This window comes from Danio rerio, chromosome 12 (assembly GCF_052040795.2).
Source record: "Danio rerio strain M-AB ecotype USA chromosome 12, GRCz13ab, whole genome shotgun sequence".
Taxonomy (NCBI): Eukaryota; Metazoa; Chordata; class Actinopteri; order Cypriniformes; family Danionidae; genus Danio; species Danio rerio.
The window spans coordinates 22,692,799-22,713,293 of record NC_141032.1 but is presented as its reverse complement, the minus strand read 5'-3'; the positions used below and the strand labels follow the sequence as shown (position 1 = coordinate 22,713,293).

At 34.4% G+C, this 20,495-nt stretch overlaps 2 protein-coding genes and 1 long non-coding RNA gene across 6 annotated transcripts in view; 2 read left to right on the top strand and 1 right to left on the bottom strand.

The window, feature by feature from the left end:
• arhgap17a (Rho GTPase activating protein 17a) overlaps positions 1-15,956 on the bottom strand; it is a 70,654-nt gene extending 54,698 nt beyond the window's left edge. For both annotated transcript variants that reach the window (NM_001017592.4, NM_001430836.2), the window contains 1 exon segment: positions 15,513-15,956. In NM_001017592.4, coding sequence (NP_001017592.3) covers positions 15,513-15,565 — 53 coding nt within the window. In that variant the 5' untranslated portion in view covers positions 15,566-15,956.
• Positions 9,075-16,074, top strand: LOC147841379 (uncharacterized). Its single transcript, XR_015504066.1, has 3 exons — positions 9,075-11,637; positions 13,825-14,631; positions 14,725-16,074. It is a non-coding gene; the product is annotated as an uncharacterized LOC147841379 (long non-coding RNA).
• Positions 16,075-18,729: 2,655 nt separating this feature from the next.
• Positions 18,730-20,495, top strand: part of lcmt1 (leucine carboxyl methyltransferase 1) — a 31,369-nt gene continuing 29,603 nt past the window's right edge. For 2 of the 3 annotated variants that reach the window (XM_087274937.1, XM_087274936.1), the window contains exons 1-2: positions 18,734-19,098; positions 19,390-19,481. Coding sequence is in view for 2 of the 3 variants with exons in the window: in XM_087274936.1 (XP_087131062.1) it covers positions 19,013-19,098; positions 19,390-19,481 (178 nt within the window). In the remaining variant the exon portion in view is untranslated. 3 annotated transcript variants of the gene reach the window in all.

Sequence of the window (20,495 nt, the reverse complement as noted above, 5' to 3'; positions counted from 1 at the left end):
AGCCCACACACACACACACACACACACACACACACACACACACACACACACACACACACACACACACACACACACACACACACAACGGAAAATTTAGCCTACCCAATTCACCTGTACCGCATGTCTTTGGACTGTGGGGGAAACCGGAGCACCCGGAGAAAACCCACGCGAACGCAGGGAGAACATGCAAACTCCACATAGAAACGCCAACCGAACCGAGGATCGAACCAGCAACCCAGTGACCTTCTTGCTGATAGGCGACTGCACTACCTACTGCGCCACTGCTTCGCCCCCAATATTCAATTATTGTAGATCAATAGAAACGAAATTACCTCATATACTTTGTTTTTAATGAACAATACAATGTGAATACATTATTTAAATCCAAATTAGTTTAGACAGAGTAGCCTATAGTCAGTTTTAGAATGTGCATGTAAATGTACTCACTGAGCGCTTGATTTCTCTAGCAGTATATTAAAACAGCTTTGCTTCTACTTTAATTGCTTCAATCTTGCTGAAACACACAAAGCACCCGAGGCCAGTGAAAGGCCTGAGTTTACAACAGATCTGCCTTATCAGCAAACTGACAGGTGGTTCTAGTCTTCTGATAAATTGTGAGGCAAAGTGGCACTAATGTGCCTTGGGACGGCGTGTTATGCAGTGCAGAGAGTCATATTAGAATGTTAAGTTACAGGATTGGTTTCACTTCCAGAATATACTTAATTCCCTTATAATTTACTCAACCCTTTGTCATCCAGGATGTTAATTTAATTATTACTTCAGTTGATTTTTCTCTTTAGTGGACATCTGTGGTGCTCAGTAGTTTGAGATTCCAAATTTCAGTACAGCTTCAAAGCAAGGAGATCAGCTTTTTATCAGTATTTTTTGTAATACATATTAAGGCTGGGCAATATGACAAAAAACTGATAAGGATAAAGTAAGATATAGTACCATTTCTGTAAATTCAATCAATAAATATAATATATTATAATATAATATTACTATATTATATTAAGTTTCGTGATAACGATATTTCTTATGATATAAAATTTCCCTATATATTTTTAAGATTTTACTTTTTTTTTATTTGATGATATTAAAATAAAGAGTTAAAACATAGTTTTCGGTTTTAATTAATTCTAATTCAGACAAGAAACCTGAGTCAAGGTGCAACATTTAGTCTTTAAAACACTATGAATGAGTGAAAATCTCAGCAGATATTCTGACTCCGATTGAAAGGCTGTTGTCATTTTCCTCTCTTGTCTCGTCTCCTGTCAAAAGTGTTTATTTTCAGCTCTGTTTGCTTTGGGTCACAAAAGTCAATGGCAGAACAGCAACTACTGGGGAGGTGGGGGTAAGCTTAGTAAGGTATTGGTCATATTGAGATGACCAATCCATAAATAATTTAATTTAATACACATTGGTGTCAATGGCTGAGAGCCATGGGAACGGAGTGAGGTCAGTGAATGCAAGTGCTGATGAGCGTCACCTGTATGCCACACTGGTGTACTTTCAAAACTGCAGCTTTCTCATGAACTTTCTGCAATTCTTTTTTTGTCTGCATTCTGCAATGACATGCAATTTTGTTGCTCATTTAAATTATGAAAAGGTATTACCATAAACAATGTATTTTGTGACACCACAAAACGAGAGTATAATATGAAATCATATTTTTTATATATATGCCTCATTCACTTAAATTACTCACTTATTTTTAGTGTTTTCATAGATAAAGATTTTGATCTTTCTTTCTTTCAATTTTTTTTTTAATATAAAATGGTGTATTATGCGGAAATGTCACAAGTTTGTACCCCTGCAATGACAAGAGGATCAGCATAAAAGACCACACCTATTGTGATCTATTAAAATATTTATATTAATTTGACTTTGCCTTTAGTATGCATGTATAGATTTTAAAATGAAAATATTTTAATTTTAGATAGAAACTTAATTTTACAATTTAGAAACAGAAAAAAAGTTTCTTTTGAACACTTACAATGCTTTTCTGTGAGCAAAATCTGCTTGTTTCAGACCACTGACTGAATATATTTCTGCATTCCTGGTAGACAAATCTTGCATTGGCAAAGATATGAACCATTATAGGGTGTGTGAGTGTGTGTGTGTGTGTGTGTGTGTTTGTGTGTGTGGGTGGGTGGGTGGGGGGTCAATATTACATATTAACTATTACTATTATTTTAGATAAAGAACAGTGCAAACCATTTTCCAGACTCCTCCACACATCTAGTTTTGTTGTCCTTCATTAATAATCATTAAGTAAGTGCCTTAAACGGACACAGCTAGAGAATATAAGGGTCTTACCTAGCCAAACGATCAGTGGCAAATTTTTCCCCAAAAACTAATTTTATGTACTCTTTAACCATAAATGAACATCTGCATTAGCTCTTGGTTGCAAGCTGTTGTTATTTTTTTTTCCTTTGCAAGACAATTATTCCTCAACTGGGTTCTTGCTAAAGACTTTTTAAGGTTGCACTGAGCACCATAAATGTCCACTATATGAAGAAGAGTCCTGGAATGTTTGAATTATTTTACAACTAAAAGAAAAAAAATATCTTGGATGACAAAGTAGAGTTAATTATCACCAAAAAAAAAATCTGGATGTGAACTAACCATTTACACAATTTAAAGCCTAGCTCATCTCTGGATCTGCCTCAGAGTTCATTCTTTGATTTCATTCATAGAAACGAAACTTCCTCAGTACGACTTCCTGTTTAAAAAAGAATAAGGAGAGATTTCCTTTGAGGCGCTGCATGCCGAACACAGTGTACTGCCTCCTCACAATCACAGGAACCAAGGGACCAGCGGAGCCCTGCGTCCAGCCACTTCAACACTACCCCCCACCCCCCTCTTACGTCCGTCCGACCCTAAACCGCTTCAGGTCTGCTTTCTGCATCACAGTCAAGTGATTTATTGTTGGTAAAATAAATTCAGGAAGAGATGAGAATTCCAGCTGAATTTTCTTTTATCCTGCAAGTAACGCACTTGCGTTTACAAGGCCATGACCGGCTTTGATGTTTTTGTGTATTATTGTAAGAAATCATATTCAGCTTTAATTTTAACACACTTTAAAGGTTACTATTTCTTAACAGAAGTTTCTTATGCTTAACAAGGGTGTATTTATTTAATCAAAAATTATGTAATACAATAATACTATGTAATTTTACAATAAAATATCTGTATTTTATTATATTTTAAAAGGAAATGAATTTTTTTAATGGCAAAGCTAATTTCACATGATCCTTCAGAAATCATTTTAATATGATGCCATTTTATTTATTTATTACTATAATTGTTGTTTCTAAATATTATTTAGAGGATTTATTGATGAATATATACTTCAAAATAATGTGTGTACATAAAATCATTAGTAAAACTCTTTAAATGTAATGAATCATTGCTGAGTATGAGGCTAAATAGCTTTTGCAAACAAAATAAACTAAAAACATACAAACTAGATCTTACTGTCCCTTGATGTTCCTTTCGAAATAATGTACCAACTAAAAGCAGATTATATTAAATATGGTCTGATCTACAATATTGTACCTTATAACCTCATACTGCTAATCTGACAACAGAATTGAACACAATAAAGGCTACATTAGGTTTTGTTGTCACTTCAGCTTTTCGCGATTAATAAAGTTCTGTACACACAGTTTCTTCATTTACAGGAGTGAAAACACCTTCCACAACAAAATCAACTTCCAGAAAGTAAAAACTGCCTTCCCTTAAAGTCTATGGCATTTTGATTGTAACTTCATCTCAATAGTGCATTTAAACACACGGTCACTTTTCTAGATGTGTCTTGCAAGAAATGACAGGAAACTAGGTGTTTCTCGACCAGAAACAAGCTGATTATCAGTGTGTTATAGATGTTTTGTGTTTTCAGTGTTTTACGGAATATGTGCTCTTAAACTGTCTTTCATTCTTTTGCACAACAGAAAAGAAGATTTTTTGACAGAAAGGAGGAAACCTGTAACCATTGACATCCATAGTATTTGGCTGTGTTCGAAATCGCATACCATATAGTACACTAAAATCAGTAGGTGAGCCATGTAGTAAGTCCTAATTCATAGAATTCAAAAAACAGAATGTGAGAAATAACCAGATCACCTACTGCTTCAGGCGACATTCTGAAGTGTGAATCGGAAGGACATCCATGATGCACCATGAGAGAATTCATGAATGGGTGGGAAGCGATGCAACTGATGCGAGTAGGCCACATGATGATGACAAAATGTGAGATGTAGTGCATCCGAGATCTATTCATAATACTCACATTCAAACTGTATAGAAAAATATTTTTCAAACAGTCTAGTAGTACATTTAAATGCAAATGCAGTACCTACTGAGTAGTAAGTAATTTCAGATGCAGCCTTTGTTTTTTTTCCTATAATGGAGGTAAACGCTGACATCTTTTGAACTTGATTTCAAAACATCTTCATATTCAAAACATTAAATGGTCAGATTTTGGTTGAAGATTAACAAAACCACTTTTTTTTCAGTGGATTAACTTTCACAGATTAATTGTTATTGATATGGAGTCCAGGGCTGTTATTATTACTGTGTTGTCAATAGCTACGTTTCCATCCACCTATTTTTATGTGCATAAATTTTGAAAATGCACATAAAAAAGATGCGCATAACAGAGTAGGATAAACGTTTTATTCAATAAGAAAAGATGTGCATAAACTACGATGGAAACACTTTTACTGAACAAAGTCCAGTTTTAAAAGAAAAAGTCATGTGATTTTGTTATAACAAATTATGTGATGGTAAAAAAAATGTGTGCGAATGGACAAACCAGCAGGCTGAGCACATTGTTTAACATCTAAATTGTTGTTTTGGTCATTCTACAATGCCTTAATCATTTTAGTATTAGCGATATTATATTATAAATGACCTCCAGAACTGTCAAGTGTGACTGTGCTCTGCGTCTCATGCCTTCAAACGACACCACACGTTCATTGCGTGATCCCAAACATTCTTTGTTATTCTTTATTTCTTTTTTCCTGCTAAAAACTAAATTTATTTTGAAGTAAGCTGAAATCCCGTAACCATTTACTTCTATAGTAGGAAAAAATAAATACTAGGAAAGTCAAGGGTTACGGGATTCCAGCTTTCTTCAAATGATCTTCTTTTGGGTTCAACTAAAGAAAAAATCTCAAACAGATTTGGGTAAATAATGTCAATTTAAATTTTTGGGTGAACTATCCCTTTAAGCTCTTGGCTAGGCCATTGGCATTTAAAAATTAATATTTAGGACACAGATACAGGGTCACGAATATTAATATTATTACTATCTTCAAAAATTTGACACCTTAAATTTGGTAAAAACACTGGGCTGTGAGAAACAAGTCAACTTCTTCATTAAACAGTTATTTTTGAGGCTCAGGAGGATTGAGGGGGCTGAAAAGTTCCTGCTATTCCAAATTTTGCAACAAACTTATAATCACATTCATTATCTAGATTTGAACTGAAAGGGAATGGCCTTGCCCCTGTTGGGCTATGCATGAACGCCAGTCAACTGTTAGCTATGGTATTTCTCATCTTATACTACTCTATTGTTAGCAGGCTAGCCAAAAGTCTCTGGTGGCTGATCGAATTGCACACATTTGAAGAGAATGAGGCTGGGGACATGGATGCTAAAGGTCAGGTTAACAACGACCTGTTAAATGAGCAGCACAGGTGACAGGCAGGTGCATCCAGGCCCATCTCATGAGAAAACAGAATTCATTAAACTTTTTGTCAGTTAAGTGGCTAATTCGTACAAATTCAGTTGAAAAATGTATAATTTTTTAAAAGGAAACATGTCATCAAATGACATTGGGAGATCGTACTTAAATGGCTCTTTATTTCTCAATGGAAGTATATCAGTTCCAAATGTTACCTTTTATTGGAGCACTTTTGTTCCTGACAATGATAAGAAAAAAATGGCTCATTCCAAATACTTAATTACAAATAAGATAAAAGACGTTAATAGAGTCTCTAGTTTTTATTCTGGCAATGATATTATTCTAATTTGCTTGGGAAAGACGTTTCCCTTTTTGTAATTGAGAGCCTTGATGAAGACTTTTCCTTAAATGTGGGAAATTTTTTTGTTTGGTTTTGTTAATTGCAAAACAGAGCCTTTACATAAGAAGGAAATACATTTTCTTTATTTTATGTTTTACTTACTGAAACGCAGTATTATTTTGAAACTTTCTAACTCTATTACAAAAAAGGCTTTAAAAACTGAAATAAGTGAATCTTATAGTTGGGCATAGATAATTTTTAAAAAAAAATCTAGATTAATCTAATTTAATTAATCTGGCTTATTTGAATTCTGCTGAAGGCATTCAGAATATGTGTACTACCCAAATAGTCTTTGAGAACGGGTTTCTCAAGCCAGGTGGCGCATTAGACCAGGGGCTCTTCTTCTGTTTCCAAAATACATCATAACTGCTTGAGAAACTGTTCTACTATGATAATTGGTGATGAAAATAAATGATGTTCAATAAGCTGTACTTGTGTTTACTAACTGTTAATTCAGTTAAACATGATTTTTGAACTGACGGCCTACATAAGCTCAAAACAGAACTAAACAGAAATGGAATTAAGATATGTGGTGTGTTCATTTATATTAGTGGCATTATTGAAGTAAACACCACGATCAAACTATTACCGTCATGCAGGGCTTTTCACCATATTTTCCACAAACACATCGTGATATGCAGAAGTTTTTTCTTTCCATTTGGTGTGTGGTATTAAATTCCATAACACTGTCACCAGACCTTACTACTTATTTGCGTCTAATACCCCAGGCATAAATTAAATGTTCAATGATTTAAAGTGAAACTGCCAAACTACAGTTAAATCCAATCATCCTGCTGACTTGATTCAGAAGGGCACTTTTTTGTCAAACAGCTCACCGGTCAGGTATACATCCACACTAAAATAACAAGGTGAAAGTCATCATAGATATTTTTTTATCGAGTCTCGCGTTAACAGCATGTTAATGCAGATAACGGCCCACCACTAGTAAACTATAATCTTTTCTTTGTGTGACGATGTTTATCTGCTTTTTAAGTTGTGGCATAAAATACTCTGTCCAAGCAGCTACTTATTTAAATTGAGAAAAAAATTTGTTTATGACCACTTTTTAGTCATATCACACATTAAAGTGAATTGTTTTTATAAAATCATGGTTTACACAACAGCCTCTGAACGTGCTGTGTCAAACACCAATATTTTAACAATTTATACAAAACATTTATCACTTTCAGACCATCTGATATAGGCATGGATCTATATATTGTGATTTTCGAAAGTATTACATCACTTTGTAAATGGTTATTATTACCATCTCTTGAGCCTCCCCATACAGTTTGATAGAGCGCTTGGACCCAGAAGCCACTTTGCATGACTATGGATGATTATAGTCTGAGGAAAAATTATGGTTTTATGGTTATTATGATTATTATGCAATTATTAATTTCAAAACACTACTAGCTTAGAAAATCATATGAAAACTCCTCATATTTAAAGTGTTATTTATTGCTGCTCAGTTACCAAATAACACAACACAAAATAATATTAAAAAACAAACAATATTTTATTTCTCTTTGGATTTAAAAATAAGTCAAATTCAGAATTCAAATATAAGTAATAACTTTACACAGGAAAAAAACACACAAAATTAATAAATAAATAAAATAAGACTTAAATAAAAAATAGTATTTGTCTAATGTAAATCTAAGCATCATATTAGCAAATTAAAATCAAAGGCTGCTAAACCTTTGTCTGAAAGGCAATTTTGATTAACTATATTACAAATGTGTTTGGTATCATTTTAAACTGTTTTCTCTTTGGAGTAGAAATGAGTATATTCCATATAAAGTATGAAACTGATCAGTCACAAGACTCGTGGTGCACGTGCGCTCGCACCATTCTTTCAGCTGTGTACCTCCATTGGAATTAATGAACTTGCACATGCAAAAGACAAAGAATGTGATTGATTAGCCCTTAGGTAATAGCCTCAGCCATAGTTAATCCAGTGTGAGTGGGTATTCACCTTAGTGTACAAACTCTAAACTTTAAACTAGCTCAAAGTTGGAATAACTTTGTTTAGTTGCAGCAGTTTTGTTCTGTGCAGAAACGCGGAGTTGAGGAGCCTTAACGATTAATTAACCATAACGAATTAAATCGCAGTTAATAGTAAAAACGGTTAATCGTTACATCCCTACGCACAATGTTACAATTATCAAGCGGATACACCTTTTTGTATATGTTTTTGATTTTTTTTTCTTTATACAGTGACTGTATATTTTCACATTATTCATAAATAAAAATAAATAAATAAATAAAATGTACAAATAAGAATATAAATTTATATAAATCATCCACTAAATCAAAAAGTTATGAATTGGCGTAGGAAATGCTGCATCTATGTCTATAAATCCACTACACCTTTGGAGAAAAATGCATGTTATTATCTCTAATTGTATCCATTTGAGGTAGATTTCTCAAAAAAGTTCCCATATAAGAATGGTGGTACATGATATCTACCTCATTTAGGTCTGTTCAAAAAAGTGTCATTGATACAAATTCATTTCAAGTAAGCAATAGCCCTACTCAAAATGTCTGATGTAACAAAAACTGTTGTTTGCTTGAGAAAAAGGGGATTTGACACCTCCCCGAGAGACCTGCAATCCTCGAAAGTTGAGAATCTACAGGCCCGTTTACCCTCAAGCAGTTTGAGCAGAATGAAGAATGCAGTTTGAGGCTTTATCAACAGTCAGAGGAGTCAGAAGTGATGACCGTGCACATGCCATTTCAATGTAGGATACAAAGTATGAGCTCAAAGGACTCTTGATGCCCAACAAACAAAAATGTGAAAACACAAGCACGAATTGCATCTAAAAACTGTAAGCGCCAAGATTATGTAATGCACTACAATAAAACAATAAAAACATAAATGCACAAACAAGTAGCATTTTGGGTAATGGAATCCAGATTTTGTTATTTACAGAACTATTAGTCAGAATTATTAGCCCCCCTTTGATTTTTTGTTATTTTTTAAATATTTCCCAAATGATGTTTAACAGGGAAAGGAAATTTTCACAGTATGTCTGATAATATGTTTTCTTCTGGAGAAAGTCTTATTTGTTTTATTTTGGCTGGAATAAAAGCAGTTTTTAATTTTTTAAACACCATTTTAAGGAAAAAATGATTAGCTTCTTTAAGCTACATTTTTTTCGATAGTCTACAGAACACACCATTGTTATACAATAACTTGCCTAATTACCCTAACCTGCCTAGTTAAACTATTTAACATAGTTAAGCCTTTAAATGTCACTTTAAGCTGTATAGAAGTGTCTTGAAAAATATCTAATTAAATATTATTTACTGTCATCATGACAAAGGTAAAATAAATCAGTTATTAAAAAATTGTTATTAAAACTATTATGTTTAGTAATGTGTTGAAGAAAATTCTCTCTGTTAAACAAAAAATGGGTAAAAAAAATAAACAGGGGGCTAATGATTCAGGGGGGCTAATAATTCTGACTTCAACTGTATATGGTTCAATAATTTTCTTACATTTTCCAACAATGCAACATTAACTTTTATTAAGTGTGTTTAATAGGTCCATTATTTCATTTAGTAAATTTATATATCCTTAAGTAAAGTATTTTAAGTAAAAGAATTTGAGAATGAAGAAACCCTCTGAGTGACTCATGAGGGAACTGTTCTGTTAATTTATGAATTAATTGCTTGGATGTTTTTGAGACTAGATCTGATGAAAGGAAAAAATAAGGTGGAGCATATTGGCATAAAAAACATGTAATGAAAAAATACCATCAATATATTCTACCAACATTTTGGGTGGGGTATTATTTTTGTTAATGATAATTAATATTTTTCTAAGTAAATTTTTGTTAAATAAATGACACTACAACTGTGGCAAGTCTCTATAACTGTGAGTATGTTTAAATGGACACCAATAACCCAATAAATTTGAATGAAATGAAGACAATACTCTGATTAAGAGTCTACCATGTAAACAGCAACTTTTGATTAATGTTAACTTCATCAAAAATAATATCATAATTGAACTAAACAGAAATCAAATTAATGTGGAGTATGCCGATTTTATTTGCATTACTGAAATGCAGCACAGACATGTAAACACCAAAATCAAACTATTACCTTCATGTAGGCTTTTCAATGCATTTTGTGACAGGATAGTCTACACGGCTGTTTGACACTGTTTTCTGCACCTACAGAGTCAGTGAAGGACCACAGGTATCTGCATCGCGAAATGCACTCTGAAGGAAACGAATAGTGTGGTAATGCAATGACGTTAATCGAATTATGTGCTATAACATGTAAAATGGGATCATGAAAGAAACATTCAAAAAGCAGCTCATGTAAACGCCTTAATCAAGTGATTGTCTTATTCAGATTAAGGCAAATAATTTGATTACTGACGTCCATGTAAGAGGTCAATGAGACACTAAATCAACACTAAAAATAATTTATTAGTTCAAACCAGCTGATTTGTTTATGTAACAGAGGCCAGCTAGTAGCGCTGTGCAGGTAAACCTCACTCATCTGACCTCTAAAGGTGCCCTAGCTAGAGGCTATGGTCTTTAGCCTCCTTGTTAAAGCAACCAACTGCCATGCTGAAGGTCGCCGATTCGATCCCAGCTCGGAGCGGGTTGGGTGGTGTAGGACCGGCAGGGTTACATTTGTGCCTTGACCCGGATGGGAGTAAGGTTTAGGGGGGTGAGTGTAACGGAGTCCAGCTAGTAAGTGCTGTGCAGGTAAACCTCACTCCTCTGACCTCTAAAGGTGCTCTAGCGAGAGACACTAGAGGCCATGGTCTTTAGCCTCCTTGTAAGAACAACCGACTCCCATGCGGAAGGTCACCGGTTCGATCCTAGCTCGGAGCAGGTTGGGTGGAGTAGGACCGGCTGGGTTACATTTAGAAATAACGCAAGTGACATTCTGATTGAATCACTGACTCAATAATATGTTTGAATGATTTATTTAAACAATTAGTTCAAAATTACTTTGATTTGGACCAAAACCATTTCAGTGCACAAATCCAACTTAAATTCAAAAGAATGATTTGTTTTTGATTCAGATTAGGCCTGTCACAGTTTATTTTTTGGTGTACGATATACTGCACCAAAATATATATGGCGATAAACAATAATATTGTTGTATTATTGTGATATTATTGTCATTTCAAGACTCGTTTTATGCCACTCATTATATAATGACAGAATGACAATATAACAGCAACATAATAGAAGTACACTCCTCCAAAGAACACATCATATTTTATTTATTCTTAGGAATGCTTCATTTAATTATAGCCATTTTAACAATTTAATAACTAGGCATTGGAATCAGAATGTGAACCGGCATTTCCTAAATAAATAAAAACAATTAATGTAAACAAAAAAGCACAAGGTAAAAAGTGCAGAGGCTGCGATATCTGCTACCAGATTTATTTTCAGTTAAAGAAAATATTTAACGAAAATAATTTCAGTTTAGTGTTTTTTGACCATACTGACATTGACACCTCCAATAGAGAAAGAGGTTGTGCTATCAGCTTGAATGTTGCTAGAATTGGTTTTTATCAAGTGTGCTGCAAGCCTGCGTTTGAGTGAGGGTCTCGGCCGTTAGATCGCCCCCTGGGGGCTGGCTGCAGTACAAGTCATAAAGCCCGCCTCCTCCGTGTTAATGAAGGAGACTTGAGCCCAAATAAAAAAATTAATTACACTTGCAATAAAATGTCCCGAAAGATGGTTCTGGTCGATTAAGGCACTGATTATTGTGCTGAAATAGGTGCAGATCTTCATTTTTGTAAACAGTTTGTTTTTAGCAGTAATTTAATGCTGGGCGTGTCATCGTGATTGACAGCTGTGATTGACAGTTTCTCAAAGCGCGGCGTCTGAGCTTCGGCAGAAGACTGAAGTGTTATTACTCGATTTCTGTGTTATTTTACCATGACAAAATGAGTTCAGCAGTAAACTACAGTTTCTGACATACATGATCTGGTGGAACACTGTTTATTCGCTAAGGTCAGAGCTTTTTTCGGGCTTTATTAGTTTGCTAATACACGCCTAGCCACCCAGATAGCAAAATACACTGGGGCCAGTTCTTGCCTGCCGGAGACTTACCCCTCAGACAGACTACCTCTGCTGGACCTACTCCGGATGCCTGGACTCACTGCCCGATTCCAGCCTGAGTCAATTGAGCCAGATGCGGGGGCCGAGCGAGCAGGCGCTGCCGCATGCGAGCCGGAATCAGCCCGCGACGCCGCGAGTAGGTTATGTGCGCTGCTGCCCGGAGCTGGCGCGATTGAATCTTCATTATATAAAACCCTCACATTTGTTAACGTTATTACAACCATTTTTGTTGATATAACAACAAACGCATGCTACTATGTGAACGAAAAGTGTATCACTGAGTTTAACCTTTGAATAAAGATGCAAACAGCATACATAGCAATTATTTAAATAAAGGACAAAATAAATAACAATAAACCTGTATCGATTGCACAAGTATTAAATAATAATACAATTGAATACATTTTGTAGTGCACAAGAATTAAGAAATACGAAAATGACAATAAAACTGCACAATAAAATAAACCCATTTAAGTACGGAGAAAATACAGGAGATCGTTAGCAGTAATTCTCTTTGTGTCTAAATAATAATCTACACTTTGATCTCCTGTAAGGTTATTTGAACTTGCTTTACAGGACGTCTCTGCATTTTAAGTTTTGGCATGTTATTAAGTAATCTACTGAATGTGCTGTTATAAATCATTATAAGGTTCTTGAAATCGAATCTTATATAACCTAATAGAGCTGTAAATGTTAGATATTATTTATTTACATCATTTACTGTTGGCGTTTTATTTGAACACTCCAGCTAACATTAAAATGAATGTAAATTCCTCGTTGCCAGATATAATGAAGGCATCGAATAAACCAAATGAAAACGGAGGCAAAAAAATTAAATAAATAAACAATTCAAGCGAAAATGAATAAACAATATACTAGTGATGTTGCAGCAGATAGACGTTGTATTAATAGTGCAAAGTTTTTTTGCACAAATTGACAAATTGCAGGGTTGGGATGTGTAAATAACCTGTTGATATTTAGTAATCTTGCTGTATTTATCTTCTAAACGCACGATTGTTCCTGCATGGTAAATCGTTATGGTGTGTAGGCTATATTTTGGGTTCTGTTGATGGCTAATTAAAAATAAAAACCTTTCTAAAAATGTATGTGTTGTTTATATGTTATTGTTCATATTTTACAAGTGTTATTTCTACCCCTATGAAGATAACAAATACCAACAACAAATATAACAATAAGAGAATATATTATTTGTGCTCATATTCAGGCTAGAGTGTATAAAAGATCGTTTATTTCTGCAGTCCACCATGTATTGCTTTTATTAAAGTTTAACAGCTTACATCACACCGTTTTTAACCCGTATATTATTGTGTTTTTTTTATGTAAGTGCTTCTATTTACATCAGTGAGCGTTTGTTATAGTGCAGACACCGGGAGTCGAGTGAGAAGTTCGGGGGGCGTGGTTGATTTTACATAAAGCGTTTGGTTTGAAGCTCGACTCCGCTTATTATCGCGGCTCCTCCTCTGGCTCCATCAGACAGTCCTTCTGCGCATGTCAAGGCTCCAATTTCAGCAGTCTTTTGCGACAGTTTGTGCCCGTCAAGCAGGCGTTTTGCCCTCAAGGCGTTCAATGGGAAAAGGGGCTGTCGCGTCGTCCATATTTTTTACAGTCATTGGTTTTTATGTATGGGTGATATATATTGCATCACCAAAAATGTGTGCGGTCATGTCCATGTGTTGTGAGATAAGTCAATATATTTATTATTGTGACAAGCATAATTCAGACTATACCTAAAGGTGTCGTGCAGCCAAAATTATTTTTTATTTTCTCTCTCTTGACTTGTTCCAAACCAGGTTGAATTGTTGAACACAAAAGAAGATACTTTGAAGAATGTTGGAAGCTGTCTGTAAACATTGGCATCCATAGTAGGATGTCAAAACAAATACAAATACAAATACAATGGAAGTCAATTGTTACCAGTTTCAAATATTTTTTAATGTATCATCTTGTGTGTTCAAAACAAAAGAAAGAAAAAGGAAAAAAGTCAAGAGTGAGTAAATTAAGGCATAATTAGCATTTTTTAGGTGAACAATACATTTTAAGTAAGTTAACATATTAAGATTTAGTAATAAATAAACAGCAATAAACAAAATCCACAAACAATTAATATTTAAATCATACTATATTAAAGTGTTGGTTCAGTCCAAAATGAAAAATTCTGTCATTAATTACTTACACTAATGTCATTCTACTTTCAAGTTGTTTTATGTGAACAAAGATATTTTATAGCTTCAAAACATTTAGTTTGAACCACTGACACATTGAAAAGCTTTTGAAAATGTTCTTGGGTCCTTTCTGGGCTTTGAACAATTCGGTGCACTTGCTGTCTGATGGGTCAAAGAACTCCCGATTTGATAAAAAAAATTGTTCTAGAGATGAACGAAGGTCTTATTGGTTTGGAATAACAACTTTTTGGGTGAATAATCCATTAAAAATTTGAGTTTGTGGTCAAACAGCTGCATAATCCGAGTAATAGTTACACAAAGAATCAAGTTTACTCTTTAGCTAGTTGTTATACTAAGCAATAAATGATTCATGAGTGAATTACTCAGTCGATTGAGAAACAAATCGTTCATAATGGGTTTTGAATAGATCTGAATCAAAAGAATTATTTATTCACAAATCAAAGTACTAATCTTTAGTGCTGTATCTGATAACTAGTCTCATAACATGGCCATTAAGATTAAAACAAAATTAGTTTACGGTCAAAAGCTAGGCATACTATCGTCAGACAACTAAGAAATGAAACTGTTTACCTAGCTATAGTTACATTAAAGCAGTAAATCGCTTGCACTGATTCATTAGTGAACCGTTCAGTCGACTCATAAAAAACGATCGAACAGAATTATGAGCATGTATTCGATGGCTTCACCGAAAAGATTCGACTCAAATGAATGATTCATTTACGAATCAATCAGTCATTTCTTATCTTGATTAGTTTAACTGATAGCTTATCTTAAACCATGTCCCTTTCAGATTTAGTATTCAATAAACAGTAACGAGGCCGCAACAATCCGAACCGTTAATATACAAATCCATGCCAACATGCAGTTATACAAATTAGAGTTTGTTCGAACAAACAGCTGCGTAAGCGGATTGAAATAATAACAAACTAGGAAAATTAACTGTTCAGTTAGTTGCTGTTATACTAAACAGTGAATCAAAAATATGTTTTTTAGGCAACTGGTTAATTTGGCTGACGCCTTAACAACATAACATAACAACAACATGACAGAGCAGCCCGTACCCATCCGTGAGAGGGCAAAAAGCAGCAGAAAACTTGAAATCTGTACTTGCCTGCCAACTGTTTGATTGGCGAGCTGTCTCATCCGATTAAACTGTTTCTTCATTTTAGTGTCGTCGGCCTCAAAACCCAGTAAAGACGTGTGTTCGTCGATTCCTCATGAGCCGAAAGATCCTTGTGCACGATAGTGAAGTCGTGTGGCTAATTACATTAAAACAGCCCGGTTTACGGTTAGCTCAGGCAGCTAGAAAACTAGCCGAATCGGGAGAGAAAAAAACAGCAGTGTGGAAAAAAGTTAGCTCCGGTGAGTAGCGGTGCTCGTTTCATGTCATTCCGTGTTGCAACTGGTCTCATAAGCGGGAGTGAGTGTTTTTCCACGTATGCCAGCAGCCCGTGACAACTACGGGAAAGAGTGCATGGCAGCGGGCTGATCACTCCATCCGAGTCGGGCACTTTGTGTGCGTGTGCGTGTGTGTGTGTGTGTGAGTGTGTTTCAGTGCTCTCATCGGCGCAGCTCCGGGCTGATCATGATGGCATGAACGTGAAAACTGTGGGCTGTCCCAGAACATAGTGCGATGACTATATAAACAGCACTGACAGTCGTCGGTTGTGCTCAAAGATACTGTCTGTGTAGGCAGCTGTAAAGGCTTTGAGACGCAGTCAAATGAAGCTACGTAGAGTTCAGTGTCCACTCGTATTACCAGCTGGGATGACCATGCAGACACTTATTGCATGGAGTGTAGAAGTTTAACATCATAAACATTCTTTTAGAGACGGATTTTTCTGTTTTACACAAAACCACAAATATATATATATATATATATATATATATATATATATATATATATATATATATATATATATATATATATATATATATATATATATATATAATAAAATAAAATAAAATAAATAAATAAATAAATAAATAAATAAATGAATATACAAACAAAGAAAACAAACATTTTAATTATTATTAATTGGGTTAAATGTTATTTGAAAAATATTTAGTTATTATTATTATTATTCATTGATTCATTCATTTTCTTGTCGGCTTAACGTTAGTCCCTTTATTTATCCGGGGTCACCACAGCAGAATGAACTGCCAACTTATCCAGCACGTTTTTACGCAGCGGATGCCCTTACAGCCGCAACCCATCACTGGGAAACATCCTCACACACTCATACACTGTGGACAATTTAGCCTACCCAGTTCACCTATACCGCATATCTTTGGACTCTGGGGGAAACTGGAGCACCCCGAGGAAACCCACGCGATGCAGGGAGAACATGCAAACTCCACACAGAAACACCAACTGAAACGCGAAACCAGCGACCCAGCGAAAGAAACTCAAACCAGCGACCTTCTTGGTGTGAGGCGACAGCACTACCTACTGCGCCACTGCTTCGCCCATTATTATTATTATTATTATAAGGCCTTTTTATTATCCTACCTACACTATAAACATTCATTATATCAATCATTATGGTATTGTGTTTGAGAATTTTTTTAAAAATCATTTATTCATTCATTTTCTTTTTAGCTTAGTCTTTTAGTTTATTATTAATCAGCGATCGCCACAGCGGAATGAACCGCCAACTAATCCAGTATATGTTGTTATGCACCGGGATGCCCTTCCAGCCGCAACCCAGCACTGGGAAACACCCATATATTCTTGCATTCACACACACACAGTATGATTTTACGAGAGCATTCATTCCCCTACTGTATATACTGCATGTGTTTGGACTGGGGAAAACTTGAGCACCTGAAGGAAACCCACGCCAACATAGGGAAACCATGCAAACTCCACACAGAAATGCCCACTGACCCAGGTGAGGCTCGAACCAGCGACTTTTTTGCTGTGAGGCGACATGTGACATTATTATTCGTAATTATTCACATTTTCTTTTTAAATAAATAATTTTTTTAAATCATTGATTTTAGCTCATTTGTAATGACTGTCACTTTTTTCCAATATATATATTGTCAAAGTTGGCTTATTTATTTTGTGTCTAAAGTAAATAGTTTTTTTTATTTATTGTATTATTTTATAACATTAATTTAATGCTATATTTATGTATTTGCTTTTTTATTTTCAATGTTTATTTATCAAACGTTTAGATTTTTAATTTAGGTTCTTTTTTAATATTAAATTTTTGACAATGATAAGGTTCTATCTGACATTTTTGTCAAAATTAATTTATTGAAATATTCTTATTAAATGACAACTTATTTACATTATGAGATGTTATTTACATTGTTATTTACACAGTTAATTACATTTTAAGACTTTTTATTTTAAAAACAAATGTTACACACATACTGTTTGCTATACGGAATGCAAAAACTTTGAAGCTAAATGTCTCAAAATCATTCAGAAGGCAGATAACCCCTTTTAATTACAAGGTGACAAAATCTTAATCTATTGTTTTTAGTCAAAACATTTCCTGCTGAGAGTATGACAACAAGGGTTTTTTGTATGTTTGTTTTTTTGTTTTTGTCATTTTTATATATATATATATAGCGTACACCATGGGTGTCCAAACTCAGTTCTGGATGGCCGATGTCTTGCAAAGTTTAGTTCCAATCCCAATCAGAGACATGGGCTAGCTAATCAAACTCTTGCTACGCTTTCTAGAAACATCTTTCCAGGTGTGTTGAGGCTAGTAAGAGCTAAAATCTGCAGAATACCGGCCCTACAGGACCAAGTTAGGACAGCCTTGGCGTACACTATCATATTTAGTTTTACTTTTAAAAAACTTTTATTATCATATATATATATATATATATATATATATATATATATATATATATATATATATATATATATATATATATATAGTAAAATAAATTTTTAAATAAATTTGTGTCTACTCAAAATCTGTTATTAACCTTCACATATAAGGGCTTGAATACTGCTCAAACTGATCCCATCCAAATCCTCAACTTTCAACATCTATTTAATCGATATCAACAGGTTTTACAACCCTCAGATCCTGATCACCTGTAAATCTGTAACGTTAGCTAACGGGACATTTCCCCGTTATCAGCATTGACGTGAATGATGAAGAATGCGACATTATTGTGAGCAATGTTAATAAAAACAGGCATTTATAAAAACAACTCAAATGATTTGCAGAATCATACGCGTGAACACCTCGACGTCAACCAATGTAAATCTTACACATAAATGTGAATTAAAATTACGGACATGCGCAGTACGGTCTTCTCGAAATGTATTATGGGAAAGTGTCGTCACCGGAAGTAGATGTAAACATGTGATTGTCAACCGGAGCGCTCGGTGCAGTTTTGCTTCTGTTAAAAACCAGTATGATTAATTGAAATAAATGTGCTTGAAGAAATATTTAAAGTATCAATTGATAATATTGTCAATGACGCAATCTTACGCTGTTGCGTTCTTCGAAAGGAACCCGCTCAGTTTTGCCAACATTTAGGATTTTGTGTTCTCACGAATACAGTAACGTTATGTGTATTTAACGCTGCGTTTATGACTATAATTCCTATATTGCTTCAAAACTGCAAGTGTTCATGGCATCCAGACAATCATTTACAGATTCTGACACTGCTGACGAAGCGGTCAGAGCAACTTGCGACGATGCGTCCATATGCAAAAGGTGATGCGCAATAAAATAATGAGAAAACACTGACCCGTATTTCTGAATGCATTGACATTTAGCCACATTTAGTTTCTGTGCTTTCACAGTACTGCCATATATGTAAAAAATATACTGCTACTGTCGTGGTTGTGCACAGTGTGGCAGCTATTATTAATATTATATATCAGATATTATGCATAAGTTTTAAGATTATTGATTATTCCAATAATTTTGACAAAATAAGGAGTGTACTTATACGATTCGATGATCATCTATAATAACATTTTAATTTATTGTGTTTGTTTGTAGGTTTGCTACTAGTAAAGGTTACTGGACTGACCTCTACGTCCAGTATTTTGTGAGGCAAATAGGTGAACGGAAAGCACCTGAGATCAACAGAGGTAAGATTGATCGTTTAAATATCTCCTCCTGCCGGTCAATGTGTGCAGTTGCGTTTAGTTAAGGGATAGTTCACCCAAACAACAACCATTTCCTCATCATCAGTGGTTCTAAACATTTATGATTTTTTTATTTACTTCTGTTGATCACAACACAAGATATTCTGAATAATGTTGGAGAAAAGCAGCCACTTTCATCCATAGTAGGTACAAAAAATATTATGGTGAAGTCAAGGGCTGTTTTTTATGTTTAACACATGCCCCTAGCCAGACTGGTGAATAGGGTGGTTCTCTTTTCTCAAAAAGCAGACCTTTTTTTGCTGATTTACTCCTCATTTTGCTATTCCATTATGAGAGTTAAATACTGCATTTTAGTGACATTTTAAGCACCATTTTTAGCTGGATTAGCTTGTTAGATGGCCACCATAACCAAACTTTGTATGTACCAAAAATATTTCCTAAATATTTAGTATAAAGAAATATGAATAAATGTTTATTTTTAAAATACAAATTTATTACATCATATATCGTTGGGAAAAAATAAGAATCTGTTTTATATGAAAAACTGTAGCCGATTGTCAGTTATTAGGCAAATAACAAACTGGCCAGCACATCCAAGTGTCCCCAGTCAGAATTTGGCCATTTTAATAATAATAAAAATAAAACATTATTATAATGTACAGCTTAACAATTTTATCCGCTTTAAAAAAAAAAATAAGTAAGTTTGAAACTTCTTGGAAAACAAAAATATTCAAAATAGTATTCCAATTAATTTGATATGGGCCACTTTTGATGCTTCACACCTTTTTATTGGTTATTTTTGTTTGCAAGAAAAAGCTCCGCAATTTAGAATAAAAGTTACATGTAAAATATTTTCTCTGTTTAAAAATAGTACAGTAGTGAAAGAAGACTTCTCTTACGTCAGATTTTAAAATAAAAATGATCGTTAGCATTGGCCGCTTGCTCTTAAAGCCTTTTTCGATGGGTTTTTTCACTCTTTAGAACAAAATACACAAA